The sequence below is a fragment of the Phyllostomus discolor genome, chromosome 6 (assembly GCF_004126475.2).
Source record: "Phyllostomus discolor isolate MPI-MPIP mPhyDis1 chromosome 6, mPhyDis1.pri.v3, whole genome shotgun sequence".
NCBI lineage: Eukaryota > Metazoa > Chordata > Mammalia > Chiroptera > Phyllostomidae > Phyllostomus > Phyllostomus discolor.
The window spans coordinates 119862160-119875997 of NC_040908.2; the positions used below are offsets into that span (position 1 = coordinate 119862160).

Genomic DNA, 13838 nt, shown 5'->3' on the forward strand with positions numbered 1-13838 from the left:
CTCATATATAAAAATCATTGTCATGCATAGTACTTATGTTCCTCCTTTTTTCACAATATCTTTACACCATAGTTCCTGGACCTTTCCTTCAACAACCTGACTGCGGAGGCCATCTGTGATCTGGGGATTCTGCCACACCTCCGTGTCCTGCTTCTCACAGGCAACGGGCTCACCTCCCTGCCACCGAGTTTGGCTGTCACAGAGCAGTGAGTTCTACTTCCTAGAGTCCATCCCATGTGTTATCTTGTGAACCTGCACCTGGTTATCAGTACCCAACGAAACAGTCCAGAGCAGTTCAGAAGTGCTGCAAAGACAGGCTGTGAGTGTTCAAAGCGGGAGAATGCCGTCTACCGAAGCCCCCGGTGATGGCAACCATAGGAGCAGGGTCCTGAAGGATGGAGAGGCTTCAGACGCGTCTCCGCCACTCCTCTGTGCTATTAGGAGAGGCAAGTTGCTTTACCTGCCTCTGATGGGTGACTGATAAATTGTGGGTATTTCTCTAGCCAGACTATGCTTCCTGAACCCTCTAAATAAACTTTGCATATTCCCATTCTGCACATTTGCTGAGGCCATGCCTTCTGGCCACAATGTACTGGTTCTTCCTCTCTTAACAATAATAGCACATATGTAGTGCTTACTGTGTGCCAGACACTTCCCAGCACTTACCACATACTAAGTCATTCAGTCCTCACAACAACCCTATGAGGTAGCTGTCCTATTATTGTCCCTATCTTATGAACAAGGAAATTGAAACGCAGCTAGGTTCAATAACTCTCCCAGGGTTACAAATCTAGTGAGCGGCAGAGCCTGGATTTGAATGAAGCCCATCTGACTCCAGAGATCATCATTACATTCTCTTCTTATGCAGATTCTGTATATATTTCAAGGGTCTCAGGCCTTCCCCCTTTCCCTATCAGAAGCCTTCTCATCTTCACTATTTTTAAGTGCACACGTCAATGGCTTCAGTACATTCCCATTGTTGAGCAACCATCACCATCATCCCACTCTAGAACTCTTTTATCTTGCAAAAATTCCATTAACTTTGATGACTAAACCCAACCCTTCTGAGAAGAATACCAGATAATTTCCAGGATTCCAAACATATTCCTTTCTGCCCTCAAGGTATAATAGCAATCATACCTACTTTTGATAATCAGTATCAGTCACCCAGCCAAAATGGTGAACCTCTTTTTTATTGCCAATTTCTTCAGTGGGACAAGAAACCCAAGTGGCCAGTAGCAAACTCAACCTCCAGTTAAGTGGAACTACATACTCTTGTGTCCTTTGTCAAAGTATTCCTCCTTAGGAAACAAAGACCTCTAACTCAGAAGAGGTCAGCATCGAAGGATGAGAAGCAAAAATGCTGCAAGTAGATTGTTAGGTACACTGGTAAGAGGAGCTGCTCTTGTTTTCATTGTTAATTTGTAGAGCCTTTGTTCTGGTTGTGAGGCTTTCTCAGCCTCTCTCCACACAGCCCTAGTGGGAAAATGCCCCCAAATATTACATGAACCCCTTTGCATCCCTTCTTCCAAATATTGACCCCCTCCACCCATTGCAATTTTTCACAGCTGGTTAGTTCCCAGATGCCTTAAAGAAGAGTGTGTGTGTGTGTGTGTGTGTGTGTGTGTGTGTGTATTCCGTACTTTCTAATTTATACTCGGAAGAGTTGGCCCACTTTATTTAGTGTGCAACACCATGAAATTTTCCATTTATTTTGGCCAGGTTCCTAGGGGTACTCAGTATGGAACCAATTTACACTAAACTAGCAGGATATTTTCTGAGTCACTCTGACGATAAAAAGTTAGGCTAGTTCTGTGAGAGTACTGGTCTGCCCTTCCCACTCGCCTTGGCTGTTCGCTCCGAGGCCGTCTTCCCCGGGCTCTGGGATGAGGAAAGGGGTGCAGTTCTGGTTCCCCCTCTCCTGAGCAGATCTCTGTAGGGTCCCAGATTCATATGGGGGTCTCCAGTTAGAGGGCCGTCCTCCTATTTCAGCAAACGAATGTCCTCAGGGCAAAAGTGGCTTCTTGTGTTCAGTTCCCATCTCTGGATTTTTAGGTTTTGGCATAATACTCCCTTACTCTTCACATCTCTGACATGTTTTTAAGTGATAGACATTTTTTCTGTTTTATTTTATTAGTTATTCCAGTTGTTTTCAACTGGAATAGACTTCGTTACATAAAGTAAGGCACGTCTCCACTACTCTATACTCCTGTTTCCTTATATATAAGGTGGAGAGAATAAATGCACTCCTACTCTCATCAGAGTATCAGCTGAAATAATTGTGCTTTGAAGACTGTGAGGCTCCAGACAAATATTACTGTCATGTTCTTCCCACTTGTCTGTCCACATTCAATATGCTCTGTGGATTCCTCTTCCTCTACCAGCCTCTTAAATGTTGGCAACCCTCAGTTGTTCTCTTTCAGCCTGCTGTTTTTCTTCACCTTTATACTCTTTCTTAGTGGTTTCATCTTGTCCAAAGTCTGCCTCTGTAGCACAGGACCCCCAAACCAGGGAGCTGCTTAAGTGTTCATGATATTCTGAAAACACCTGGAGGACTAGTGGGTGTGGACGTGCCACTTATTACTCACATTACAGGGGAGCGCACCGATGGCGGCGGGTCGGGGTGAGAGAACGCACCCCTTCCAGTCTGAGGCTCATTATAAGGGGTCCCGGACAAAGGCAGCACAGGTCCAGGTTGTGCAAACCTACATGTGGCCCGGAGCTACATGACATCAGTGTGTACGTGCAGATGGAAAAGGTCAAGGAGCAGTCACAGGACAAGAAGCTGCTCCCAGAAGGAGATAAGGAAAGAATTAGATACAATCCATTTCCAAAACAACACACATTCCTTCTGGCCAGGGGCCCTCCAACTAGCCCTCAGTCATGACAGAGGAGAGGGCCACCAATTGACTCCACAGCCTCACTTCTGTCTTCTGAGCTATAAACCCGTATATCCTGCATGTCGTACCAAACTCATCACACACATGCCCACGCCACATGGGCGTCAGTGGAGGGCACTGCCCTCCATCCGATGTGCTGTTGTCCAAGCTAGAAACGTGGGCTTACGCCTGAATTCTTCCCTCTTTTACCTCACATATCCATTCAGTTATCAGATGCTGTCAATTGTACTTCCTAATTTTTTTCCCAAACTTGCCCATTTCTATTATCCTTGTGTTTGGTCTCAGTCTCCAGTTTCTTACCTCCCAACTCATTCTCCTTGCCATCAGCCAACATGGTGTTTCAGAAATACACGTGTTGCTCTACCACTTCCCTGCTTAAAGTCCTTTAGCAGCTCCTCAGTGTGCTAAAGCTCAACTCCCATTAACATTGACCATGAGGCTTTTCATGAACTGGCCCTGCCTACTTCTCCATGCCTTCTCTTCACCTTTTTCCATTTCATGATATACCTGTGAACCTCCATTTCTGGATAGATCACACTATTCTCTCAGTTTGGGTGAGCAAGAGGAATCATATTTGGCCTACTCCATCTTTAGAGTGCTCTCATACTTGTTTTGACTGACAGCTGACACTCAAGCTCTCCCACTAGGCCTCTTCCCTTTCCCCTTGAACCACACCAGTTGGCTCTCTTTGCCTTGAGCAGCATGGAGAAGAGAGGGATTGCTACCTCCTTTTCTCTAATCACTGTGTTCCTAGCACTACTAAAGGAGCACTAGCTTCTCAGCAGCCGCATCATAAGTCCTTTTTCACACCAGCAAACTGTTAACCGATGTCTCCCCCATCCTGTGTTTGGCCTGGTGGGTTTTTGGTATCTTATCACAGATGCTGATCTAACATTTGAACAGCCCTTGGAGCTTGCTAAATTTTATCTTGTTTGCTGCAGCCCTTGGTTCAGTCTGTTGAGCAATATTTTTAGCGAAAGTCTTACATTGTAGAATAAAAGAAATCCCCTTTCAACATAGAGATAAAGGAACTGACCAGGCCCAGAGATGTTCAACGCCTGCGGGAACTGATTGCAAGCAAAGCAGCAGCAGCCCCAGAATCAGAGCCCAGGGCCCCCGACCCCCTTCCCATGCTTAATCTACAATGACACACGAATGTCCCATTCCTGAATTCAGCCCCAGGGGAATACTCCTAGCTTCTAAATAAGTTAAATTCATCAGATTTTAAGTGGTAATAATTCCCTTGGCCAAGAGAAGGTATAAGAAAAAATAGCACCACTCGGAACAGCTGGAAACCTAGGCCTCTCCCCTGCTAACAGACTCCTGCCACTCCAAAGAGCTCTTCTCCCCAGTTGCCATGGGAAGGGCTTAGTGGGAGAGCCTGACACTTTCCTCTGAAGCCTTGCACCTTGTTCTCCTCACTCACCTATTGACTGTCCCTGTATTTTAAAACCTCCGTTTTAGAGACAGAATGAAACTTTTCTGTGTTATAATTAGGGTGAAAATTTTAAAAAGGCAAAGCACTGTAACATGTCACAGAGACAGGACAGAGCCAGCTTCTTCTCCATTATGGGGCATAAGAGGGATTTTCTGAAGGCTCATGTCTTAGTTGTTCCGCATTTCACTGGAATAGAATAAAGGTTGGCCAACTAGTTATAAATCAACAGAGCTGCTGCGTACCTGCCTGTAAGTGCTCTCAGGTAGAAACTAAAAATTCAGTGTATGAAAATTGGTCCTTTCAGGAAGAAATAAAGGGTCATCTGTGACCTTGAAATACCATGAACAAAGGCTTCTTTCCTTCTCTGTGGAGTGTCTCTGGTCTTTGCAAGTCAAGCCTGTTCCCCTTTGTACTGCCAGGGCTCTTTCTGAACTTCCTTCTGGGGTCAGAACTGCCGGGGTTGTGACTAGAACACTGTGGAATCTCACAGCCGTGCCTTCGGGACATGTCCTAGGCATTCTTGGAGGAGCCAGGAAGTTCTGCCTCTCGGCTTTCACACCTGCTCCTCCCTGTGACTCACCTTGTTTTCCTGCACAGGTGAGCTCCTGTGTCTCTCTGGGCCCCGTGGTAGGAAACATGACTGTCCAGAGCTTCCAGATGTATTACAGTTCAGCCACAAACACATCCCTCTTCTCCCTCTCTCACTGTGGTGAAAAGCACAGTGTATTCCCTCTCCATTCTTCATGGTTCACTTAAACACCGCCTTCCCAGGGTCCTCCTCACCAGAGTGGGTGACTCCCACAAGCTTTACACCCACGGGGTGCAGTTGCCTACCTCCTCCACAAGACTGTAAGTGCCTTGCATTCTTTTTCTCTTTGATTCTCAGTACCCGGCTGCATAAATGTCTGTTAAAGAAATTTGTATGAATGGGTGAGTGTATGACTATTATACCCTCTCTAAATTCACCTTTGAGATATTCCTGACTTTAAGTATACTGTTAGAGTCCTTTTGAACTCTCTGCCTATCTTCATCAAGCTCTCTCTGGCCCAGGGAACAGCTACCCTTCCATCTCCCCACCCTTTAATCCACATGGGGCTTGAAGATGTGCTGTGAGAGGTGGGTGCTCCGGGACAGGACCTGGGGTTTCAAGTCAAGTTTGAGCTCCACCACTTTCTAGCTATGGGACTTTCAGCAGGTCACTCCGAGTTTGAGTTTCCTCACCTGAAAAGGAGGTGACACCTGTCCTCCATAGTGCTGTTCTGAGATGACATCCAACATGGTGCCAGGAGTGCAGTAAGCTCCGAAGAAATGTTTCTTCCTTTTCCTTACTCTTTGTGGTTTATATGTGTATACAGGGCCCAGCACAGAGAATGCCCCCTTTTATTACAAAATGTTTTATTACAAAATCATAAGCATGTAATTCTGTAACATAATAATATCATACTCAAGCACACCATATGGCATTTGAGGTGAAATGTTCAAGTTAAAACTATAAATGATTACATCGTATTATTACCCTACCAACCACCCTCAAGCAGGCCTCACTACTATATTTGTTTATTGTGTTTATTTCTGTCTGTCTGTCTAAGTGTGTTTATTTGGGTGTGTGGCAGAGTTGGAATGAAAACATCATTTGAGTCATCTGCCTGTGTGTACCTAAGAATTACCTAGGCCTTATACACCTGGGAACAAAAATGAGGCCACAGTGATGGCAGTACCTAAAATGCCACTGCCTCCAGCGCCATCTGTGTGACTCAGGACCTCAGCCTAGTAAATCCCGCTCTTGAGTATTTCTGGGAATCCTCAAAGAGTTTAAGAAGCCAAAGAACTTATATGTATGACGCATGGACATGAACTAAAGGGGAATGTGGGTGGGAGGGGGTGTGCAGGGTGGAGGGGAGTGAAGGGGGGAAAATGGAACAACTGTAATAGCATAATCAATAAAATATAGTTTTTAAAAGAGAGACTTCTCAATTTTTTACTGATGTGTACATTTATGAAGTCATTCTAGCCTCACTGCAGCCAGCCTGCCTTACCCCGCCCACTTGGTGGCAAAGCTGTGGTCCATGCCAAGGGCATCATCTCCTGGTGCTCTCAGAGTGCTCGTCCTTGGGGTGACACAGCATACCCGGCTATCTGCCCTGGCCCCAAAACAAGCAGTGTTCGCCCTGCAGAATGCTTCCTCCAACTTGGCCATGCCTCATTCACTCTGATATTTTCCACGAGCACTACAGGTGCCCCACCCCCATTCTGCCCCAACCCGTCTCACAGAGCCCATCAGTGAATGTGTGGAACTTTTCCCCGTACAGAAGGCTGTATGTATGAATAGGGTTGGGAGAGGGAGCTACATATTCTGGTCCTTCTCTAAATGACCCCTCTTGGCCACTAGAGAAGTGTCCAAGCTGATCAGACCTCTTGACTGATGCCTTGTCCTCCACTTCTTCCTGGGCTTGGTGGGGTTTGTCCCTTGCCCTTGCTAGATCTAACCTAACCAAGACCTTTGCACTCACAGGGAGGCATCTGCAACATCACTGACAAACAAGAGGTACACCCCAAGGTTCCCAGCACTGGAGACACTGATGTTGGATGACAACAAACTCTCCAATCCCAATTGCTTTGCCAGCCTGGCCGGGCTCAGCAGGTAAAACCACCAGCCCCTCTCTGCAGGGCCCTCTATAACCCCCAGCCTAGCTCACACCCTGAGTGCTGCTCTGGAAGCCAAAAGACCTGGGTTTAAATTCCAGCTCCGCCACTTGTCTCTGCTGTGTGGTCATGGGTAAGCCATTACTCCTTTCTGAGCTTTAGCTCAGCCATAAAAGTGGGGCATTAGTAAAGACAACTCTGATCATGTGACCGGATTAGCAGCTGCAAAGAGAAAGTCAGGATAGAAGGAGGTATTACCAGGGACAGGATCCTGACCCTGAAAGATGAGAGAGAGAAAAAAGAAAAAGAACCAGAAAGATAAATTTAACTGAGTTTTTGGTTGAAGTAACAAAAACACTGTCCCTTAAGTGGTTAAGCTTTAGATCCCTGGAAAATTTACTTTGGCTTCAGCTACCATTTACTGAACTCTACTTAGTGCCAAGCCATTTACCTTGTCTCATTAATCTTCACAAAAACCTTGAAAGGTTAGTAAATATTATCCCCATTTTAGAGATATGGGTATTGGGGCCCAGAGAGGGTAGGTCACTGGCTCAAGGTCACATGTGAGGGGTGGGTGAGTGTCTAAGACCAATTTCCATGTTCCTTCCCTAAAGTTGCCTGGTAAGTGTCCCTGAGGTATGATTACTGCTGTGATTCTGTATTCACTTTCCTTAATTGAAGATTGAAGAAGTTAAGCCTGGACCAAAACAGGATTTTCCGGATCCCATACCTACAGCAGGTTCAACTCCACGACAGGTCGGGGGATTGGGTTGAAAGCAGGGGGAGTCCTCGGAAAGGGGCCCAATCCATGCTACAGCCCAAGTCATGGATGTTTGAGGCCTCGGATGAGCAACCGGATTATACTATACTGCCCGTGAAAAAGGATGATGACCGGACAGGTGAGCGGTGCCCCTTGCTCCACAGACTCCAGCCCCGTGGTGGGAGTACACTCCTGAGAGTTTATTCTGGAAGTCAGTGGCTCCCCAGGGAGCTGCTGCACTTAAGCTATTGGGCCTGGGGTGGTGGAGCTCTCACATGAATTATTTCAGTGACTTCCTAACTAGTTCTCAGTTAAGATGCTTTTATAATCTAATTAAAAGGTGATTTTTAAAAATCTTAAGAAACTCAGAGGTAAGACTTCCCAGAGATGGTTAATTCTGGGTCCATTCATGTTCTTTCCATCATTTCTTCTGCTGTCCTTGGCCCACTTGCTTGTCCTTGTAGGCTGGTTCCCAGTGAGGTCTCAAGACGGCCACCACAATGCCAAGAATCACAGCCAGATGGCCACATCCAGAGGCAGAAAAGCAAAGAAATGCCACCTTTATTATATATTACGTATTCTGCTCCACTGTTCTAGTTTTCTACACTGTGCCATTACCACTCTGGGTTTTTCTAAACATTTATTAATAGAAATAACTTATATGGAGTAAAATGTAGAAACGTTGTATATAACTTGAACTTTTACATGTATACACTTTTTGGACCATGGCTCACTCATATTACAATGTAGAACAGTTCCAGCAGCCCATGCGGTACCCCCCCAATCAATACCTCCTCCGCAAATAACCCTCATTCTGACCACCATCACCGTAAGTGAGTTTTGCCTGATTTGATATTCATGCACAGTTGACTCTTGAATACAACAGGTTTGGCTTAATGAACAGAAATTTATATTCTCACAGTTCTGGAGGCCAGAAGCCTGAGGTCAAGGTGTCGTCAGCTTTGGTTTCCTCTGAGGTCTCCTCCTTGGCATATGGATGGCCACATTCTTTCTTTGCCCTCACATGGTCATCCCTTTGTCTGTGTGTCTGTGTCCTGGTCTCCTCTTTTTGATAGGAAGACCATTCCTGTTGGGTTGGGGCCTCACCTATCCTAATGACCTCATTTAACCTTAATTAACTCTTTAAAGGCTCCATCTCCAAATACAGTCACATTCTGAGATCCTGGGGTCAGGGCTTCAACATACGAACTGGGCAGGGATACAGTTGATCCTGTGACAAGAAATTTACCCACTTTTACCTTATGGTTTAGGCCTTTGGGTTTATAACCTATGAGTCACGCCTTCAGGTTCTTATTTAAGAAGTCACTGACTTTCTCAGAGTCACAAAGATAGTTTCCTTTTGTGCGTTGCTTTTTATTTACAAATAGTAGATTTTTCTGCATTTCTAAAATATCCAATATCACCTTTATTTTGTTGTACTTGAATGCTAGTTTGGTTGAGTACAGAATTCTGGCTCTAAAATAATTTTCCCTTAAAATTCTGACAGTATTTCTTCATTGCCCACTAGATCTGTTGTTGCCAGTGAGAAGTCTGCCTCTCTGTAGGAAACCAGGTTTTGCTCTCTGGAGTTTAATATATTCCCTTTATCCTCTGGAAATTTTACTAAGATGCCTCTCCATGTACCTCTCTTTGTTTATCCTGTGAGGTACTTTAAAGTTTTTTTCAATCAAAGACGTGGTTTTCTTCATCCTGGGGAAATTTTATTTTCCATTTCCCACAATCTTTGTCATCTCCCCCTAGAATTCCAGCCTGTGGATCTACCCTCCGGCCCTCTTTTCTGTTACACTTTCTGTTCCTTTGCCCTTCACACCGTATCCTGAGGGAGTGTCTCAGCTCAGTCTTCCATTATGTGAATTAGCTCATCTCCTGCGTCTGTTCATTCATCCAGCACATTTATTGTCTTTTACTTGATTATCATATTTTAAGTCCACAAAATTGTTAATAGCATCTCTTCCCTGCTTTTGTTTTAGGAATGAAATAGCTTTTGAATTTTTCCGAGGACACAATTATTCTAAAGTTTTTATTCTTTTTGTTAACTCTGTGGTGGTTTTTATTCAGATGCTAGTTCTTCTATTTTTCATACTTAATGACTTTGTTCCATAGTATTAATTTTCTTCAAATATTAGGAGATTCTTAATCGCCCATCTTTTTGTTGAACGATCCCCATTGGGAACCTTAGGCTGCAGGCTCTGACACCTGAGGCTGCTTCTGGTGGGGCAGGGCAGCGCACGCTGTCAGGCACAGTGCGCTGCAGCTCGTCTTTCTGGATGAGGGGGCTCTCTGCCTCCCCAGATGACCGCTCCTCAGCACCCTCACCTGCAGCCATGGCCCATCCTCCTGCTAATTCCTACTTTCTAGCACAAACCTTTCCCAAACTCCTTTCCAGCCCCTCGTACATGTGGTGTTCCACCCATATTATTGTTTACTTCATTGCATGTAACCTTTTTCAGTAAACATCATTAGCATGTGGAAGGGGGTCTCATTAGCTGGAACAGAGGTGAGCAGTGCCTGCACAAGATGCAATCCCAGCCAACGCTCTGATTTATTAGGTTGAACTCAGCTGTTTATTGGCTCATCTCATTCTGATAGTCCCAAGAATGAAATCACTCTGCAACCTCTGCCTTACTGCTGTGCAGCCGATTACTCTTAGTCTTTCTCCTGAATTCTCTGCCTTAACACATTCTGTGACCACTAATATAACAAACAGTACTTCCAAATTCTCTGACAGAATATATTTTATCTACATTTCTCTCTTCTAACACATATTGGCTTGCCTTCTGATCAATACTGACTGCCTAGTAGTTCTGAGGCTACAAAGAGCTTGCATGTTGAAAAGTCAGAAGAAGGTCAGTGTGGCTGAGATGTAGTAAGCGAGGGGCACGGGGCAGCGTGAGATAAGATTGGAAGAGGAGGCAGGGGCCAGGTCAGACAGGACCTCAGAGGCCTTGACGAGGAGTTTGGATTTTATTTTAAGGCAATGGGCGTATTACCTGACAGATGTCACAGCCAGGTCCCCTTCCCAGTTAGCATTGGAGTTGAAGCCGGGTGAGGACCCCCTGTAGGAGGCACCCTGCTGGACACGGTGGGTAACAGACCCAGACTCAGGCCTCTCTAGAGTTACTCCATCCTCTCACCAACCTTTCATTCTGTTTCTTTTTTGTTTCAGAGGTTGTGTTTTCACCATACCCTGGATTTTCAGCCTCAGAGGTAGGAACCATTTATGTTTTTGTCCTTCAGTTAGAACATTAATTTTAATAAACAAAAATAAGCTAATGGAGCCATGAGAGACATTTATACTTATCACATGGAGTAAGCTGATTCATTGAACAAATACTTCCCAAGTACCTATCACATGCTGGGCACTGTGCTGGCCTATGGGATGCAAGTGGTGGACCAGACAGGCAGGTCCCCGAGCTCAGGCAGACCACAGGCTGGCTTTCCCTGTGCTCAGCTGCTACTCAGTAGGTGGAGGTTGCTGCTGCAAGTGATCAGGCTGGCATCGAAGTGAGGCTGCCACCAGGATGCATTTCATTAGCTCCTAACAAGAGCCCCCCAAAGTGAGTGATCCTTGGACATATATACCACCATCCAGGGTCTAATCCTTGGTTTCCCTGGCTTAGACATTTTATTTTTGTTAGCCCAGAGTTTTGGTTTTCTCTCAGTGTAGACACTACCCATACTCACAAAGATCGATGCACTAATTTAATGTTGACTTGTTCCCTTCCAATACGCAATACAACTACACAGTAGTCAGTGGAGCTTGGAGCAGAATCTAGTTCATTTGAACCTAGTCATTAGCCCAACTTCTAAATTCCTGTGGTTCCATCTAACTCAAGGAATCAGTGAGTGAACTAAGTTAGGCACTGTTAATCCAGCAATTTCAATTTCCTGTGTTGATCAAACATGTTGACTCGGAGGCAAACTGGGTTGTACTGAGAGGCCATGACCCTGCAAGTTCCCCAGATGCACATTGTGCCACACGCAGGCCCCACCGCCCACCTGAAGTAATTAAGGATGTAGCGGCTGTTCTGTGCTGGGATGATGGGACGTGAGCTAACCCATCAGACCAGATGTTCAAGGCTCGGGTTACTCTTCTCCATCTCCCCACTAGCAAAAGTCCCCTCAACGATGCAAGCAACTGCTCCTTTGTCCTCTGGAGAAATTTTAGCTCTACTGTATAGAAGGAGTGTCCAGTTCAGGATGAGCTGCTATATGACAGAGTGTGGGAGACGGGGCACAAAGAACCTCGGACGTCTACACCAGTGCTGTATCGTCCTTTGGCCTCAGAGAACCCGGAACTGGAACTTTGGGTGCCGGGGAATTAGCTCACACGTGACCTCAGAGAACTTGGAGCCAGAACTCTGGGCCCTCAGAGACATCTCCCTTTGTAACCCCACATGTATCTTTTGGCCAAGCCTCCCTGCAATGGTCATTCTTTCCACCACATGCCACAGGGAAGGCCTCTTGGCCCTTGGCAACTTTTAACTTCTTTATCATCAAGGCACTTTGACTTTGAGTTTTCTTTTTCCTTCTAAGACACCCAAGGTATGTGCACTTCCTCCCATATTCGAGATTCTTCCTGTGAAGTCACTGAAGGCCAGGAACCAGACGCTGGCCCCACCCTTCCCAGAGCTGAGGTACCTTAGCCTGGCCTACAACAAGGTGACTCTCTGCTTCTCTACCTGTTTCCTCAGGGACCCAGATGGGAGGGCGGGATGCCAGCTGCTCTGGCCTAAAGGCCAGCCCTCTAACTCCCTGCATTACAGGCATCACAGCCTGTAACGGGGCTCAGGAATTCCCTGGGCAGGGGAAGCGGAGGGAATGGAGGCTAAGGCAGGAGTCCATTCTTTCAGTCGCACATGTTCATTTAGCACTCACCATGTGTCAGGCTCTGTTTTAGGCGTGGGGCATACAGCTGTGTGAAGAAAGATCGGGCCTCTGCCCTTGTGGGGCTTGTCGCCTATAGGGAAGACTGACACTGGACAAATGATCACAGTATAAGCGTGGTTAGTGTTATGAAGAAACTCACAGTGCTGTGAAGTACATGATGGGGGTGTGAGGTGTCTAACCTAATACTTGGGATTAGGGAAGGTTCTGGAGAGAGTAGTGTTTAAGCTAAGACCTAAATCAGTGCAGTCAGTGAGGTGAAGAGTAAGGGAAAAGGGTAGAGAAATGTTCTAGCCCTAAGGGTAAAGGAGATGCAAAGGCCATAGGACAGATTTAGCATGTTTTTCTTAACATGTTTTATGTTAGTATATTTTCCCAATATCCCGTCCTGTTAGAATTCCTGTGAACCCCACTACCTGAGCCCTACTCAAGCCTGAAATGCGGGCCTCTGTGAAGGCGCTCTGCTTACTCCCTTCTAAGGCAAGCAGTTGGTACAGCTAAGCTCCCCAAGTGTTTTCTTCTAAGAGTTTTATAATTTTAGCTCTGACAGTTAGGCCTTTGATCTATTTTGAGTTCATCTTTATATATGGTGTGAAATGGAGGTTTTCTCACTACCATTTATTGAAAAGACTATTCTTTCTGCATCAAATGACCTTCTCACCCTGTATGAAGTGAACCACAGATATGTTCTGGGTCCCTCTTTCATCCTTGAAATTGGCAATTTGTGTCTTTTCTCATATTTTGTTGATCCAAAATAATTAAAAGTTATCCCTTTTATTGAATTTTTTAGTTAGACTGGCTGCTGGTTTCACTGGATTTTTCTGTTACTTGTCTCCTTTCCATTTTACTGATTTCTGCTCAAAACTTTATTTTTGTCCCACTCACAATGAATTCAATTTGCTCTTCTTTTTCTAGTTTCCCAAGTAGTATAATTTTAGGCCATTGATTTAGGCCTTTCTTCTTTTTAATATAAGCGTATGAAAGTCAATTTCTTTCTAAGCACTGTTTCAACTGCATCCTACAAATTGTGATGTGTGTTTTTGTTTTCATTCAATTAAAATATTTAAAATATTTAAAATTTCTGTTGTGCTTTCTTTTTTGACCCATGGGTTGTTTAGACGTGAGTTAATTTCCAAATGTATGGAGCTTTTTTACACGTCTTATGTTTGTCAATTTCTAAATTAATTCT

General features: G+C 45.1%; 1 protein-coding gene across 2 annotated transcripts in view; it reads left to right on the forward strand.

The window, feature by feature from the left end:
- The window catches only part of XRRA1 (X-ray radiation resistance associated 1), a 58130-nt gene that overhangs the window by 23551 nt on the left and 20741 nt on the right, over window positions 1-13838 (forward strand). For both annotated transcript variants that reach the window (XM_028516389.2, XM_036028813.1), the window contains 5 exons: window positions 73-206; window positions 6851-6979; window positions 7663-7880; window positions 10929-10969; window positions 12299-12424. In XM_028516389.2, coding sequence (XP_028372190.1) covers window positions 73-206; window positions 6851-6979; window positions 7663-7880; window positions 10929-10969; window positions 12299-12424 — 648 coding nt within the window. The remainder of the gene's footprint in view (window positions 1-72; window positions 207-6850; window positions 6980-7662; window positions 7881-10928; window positions 10970-12298; window positions 12425-13838) is intronic.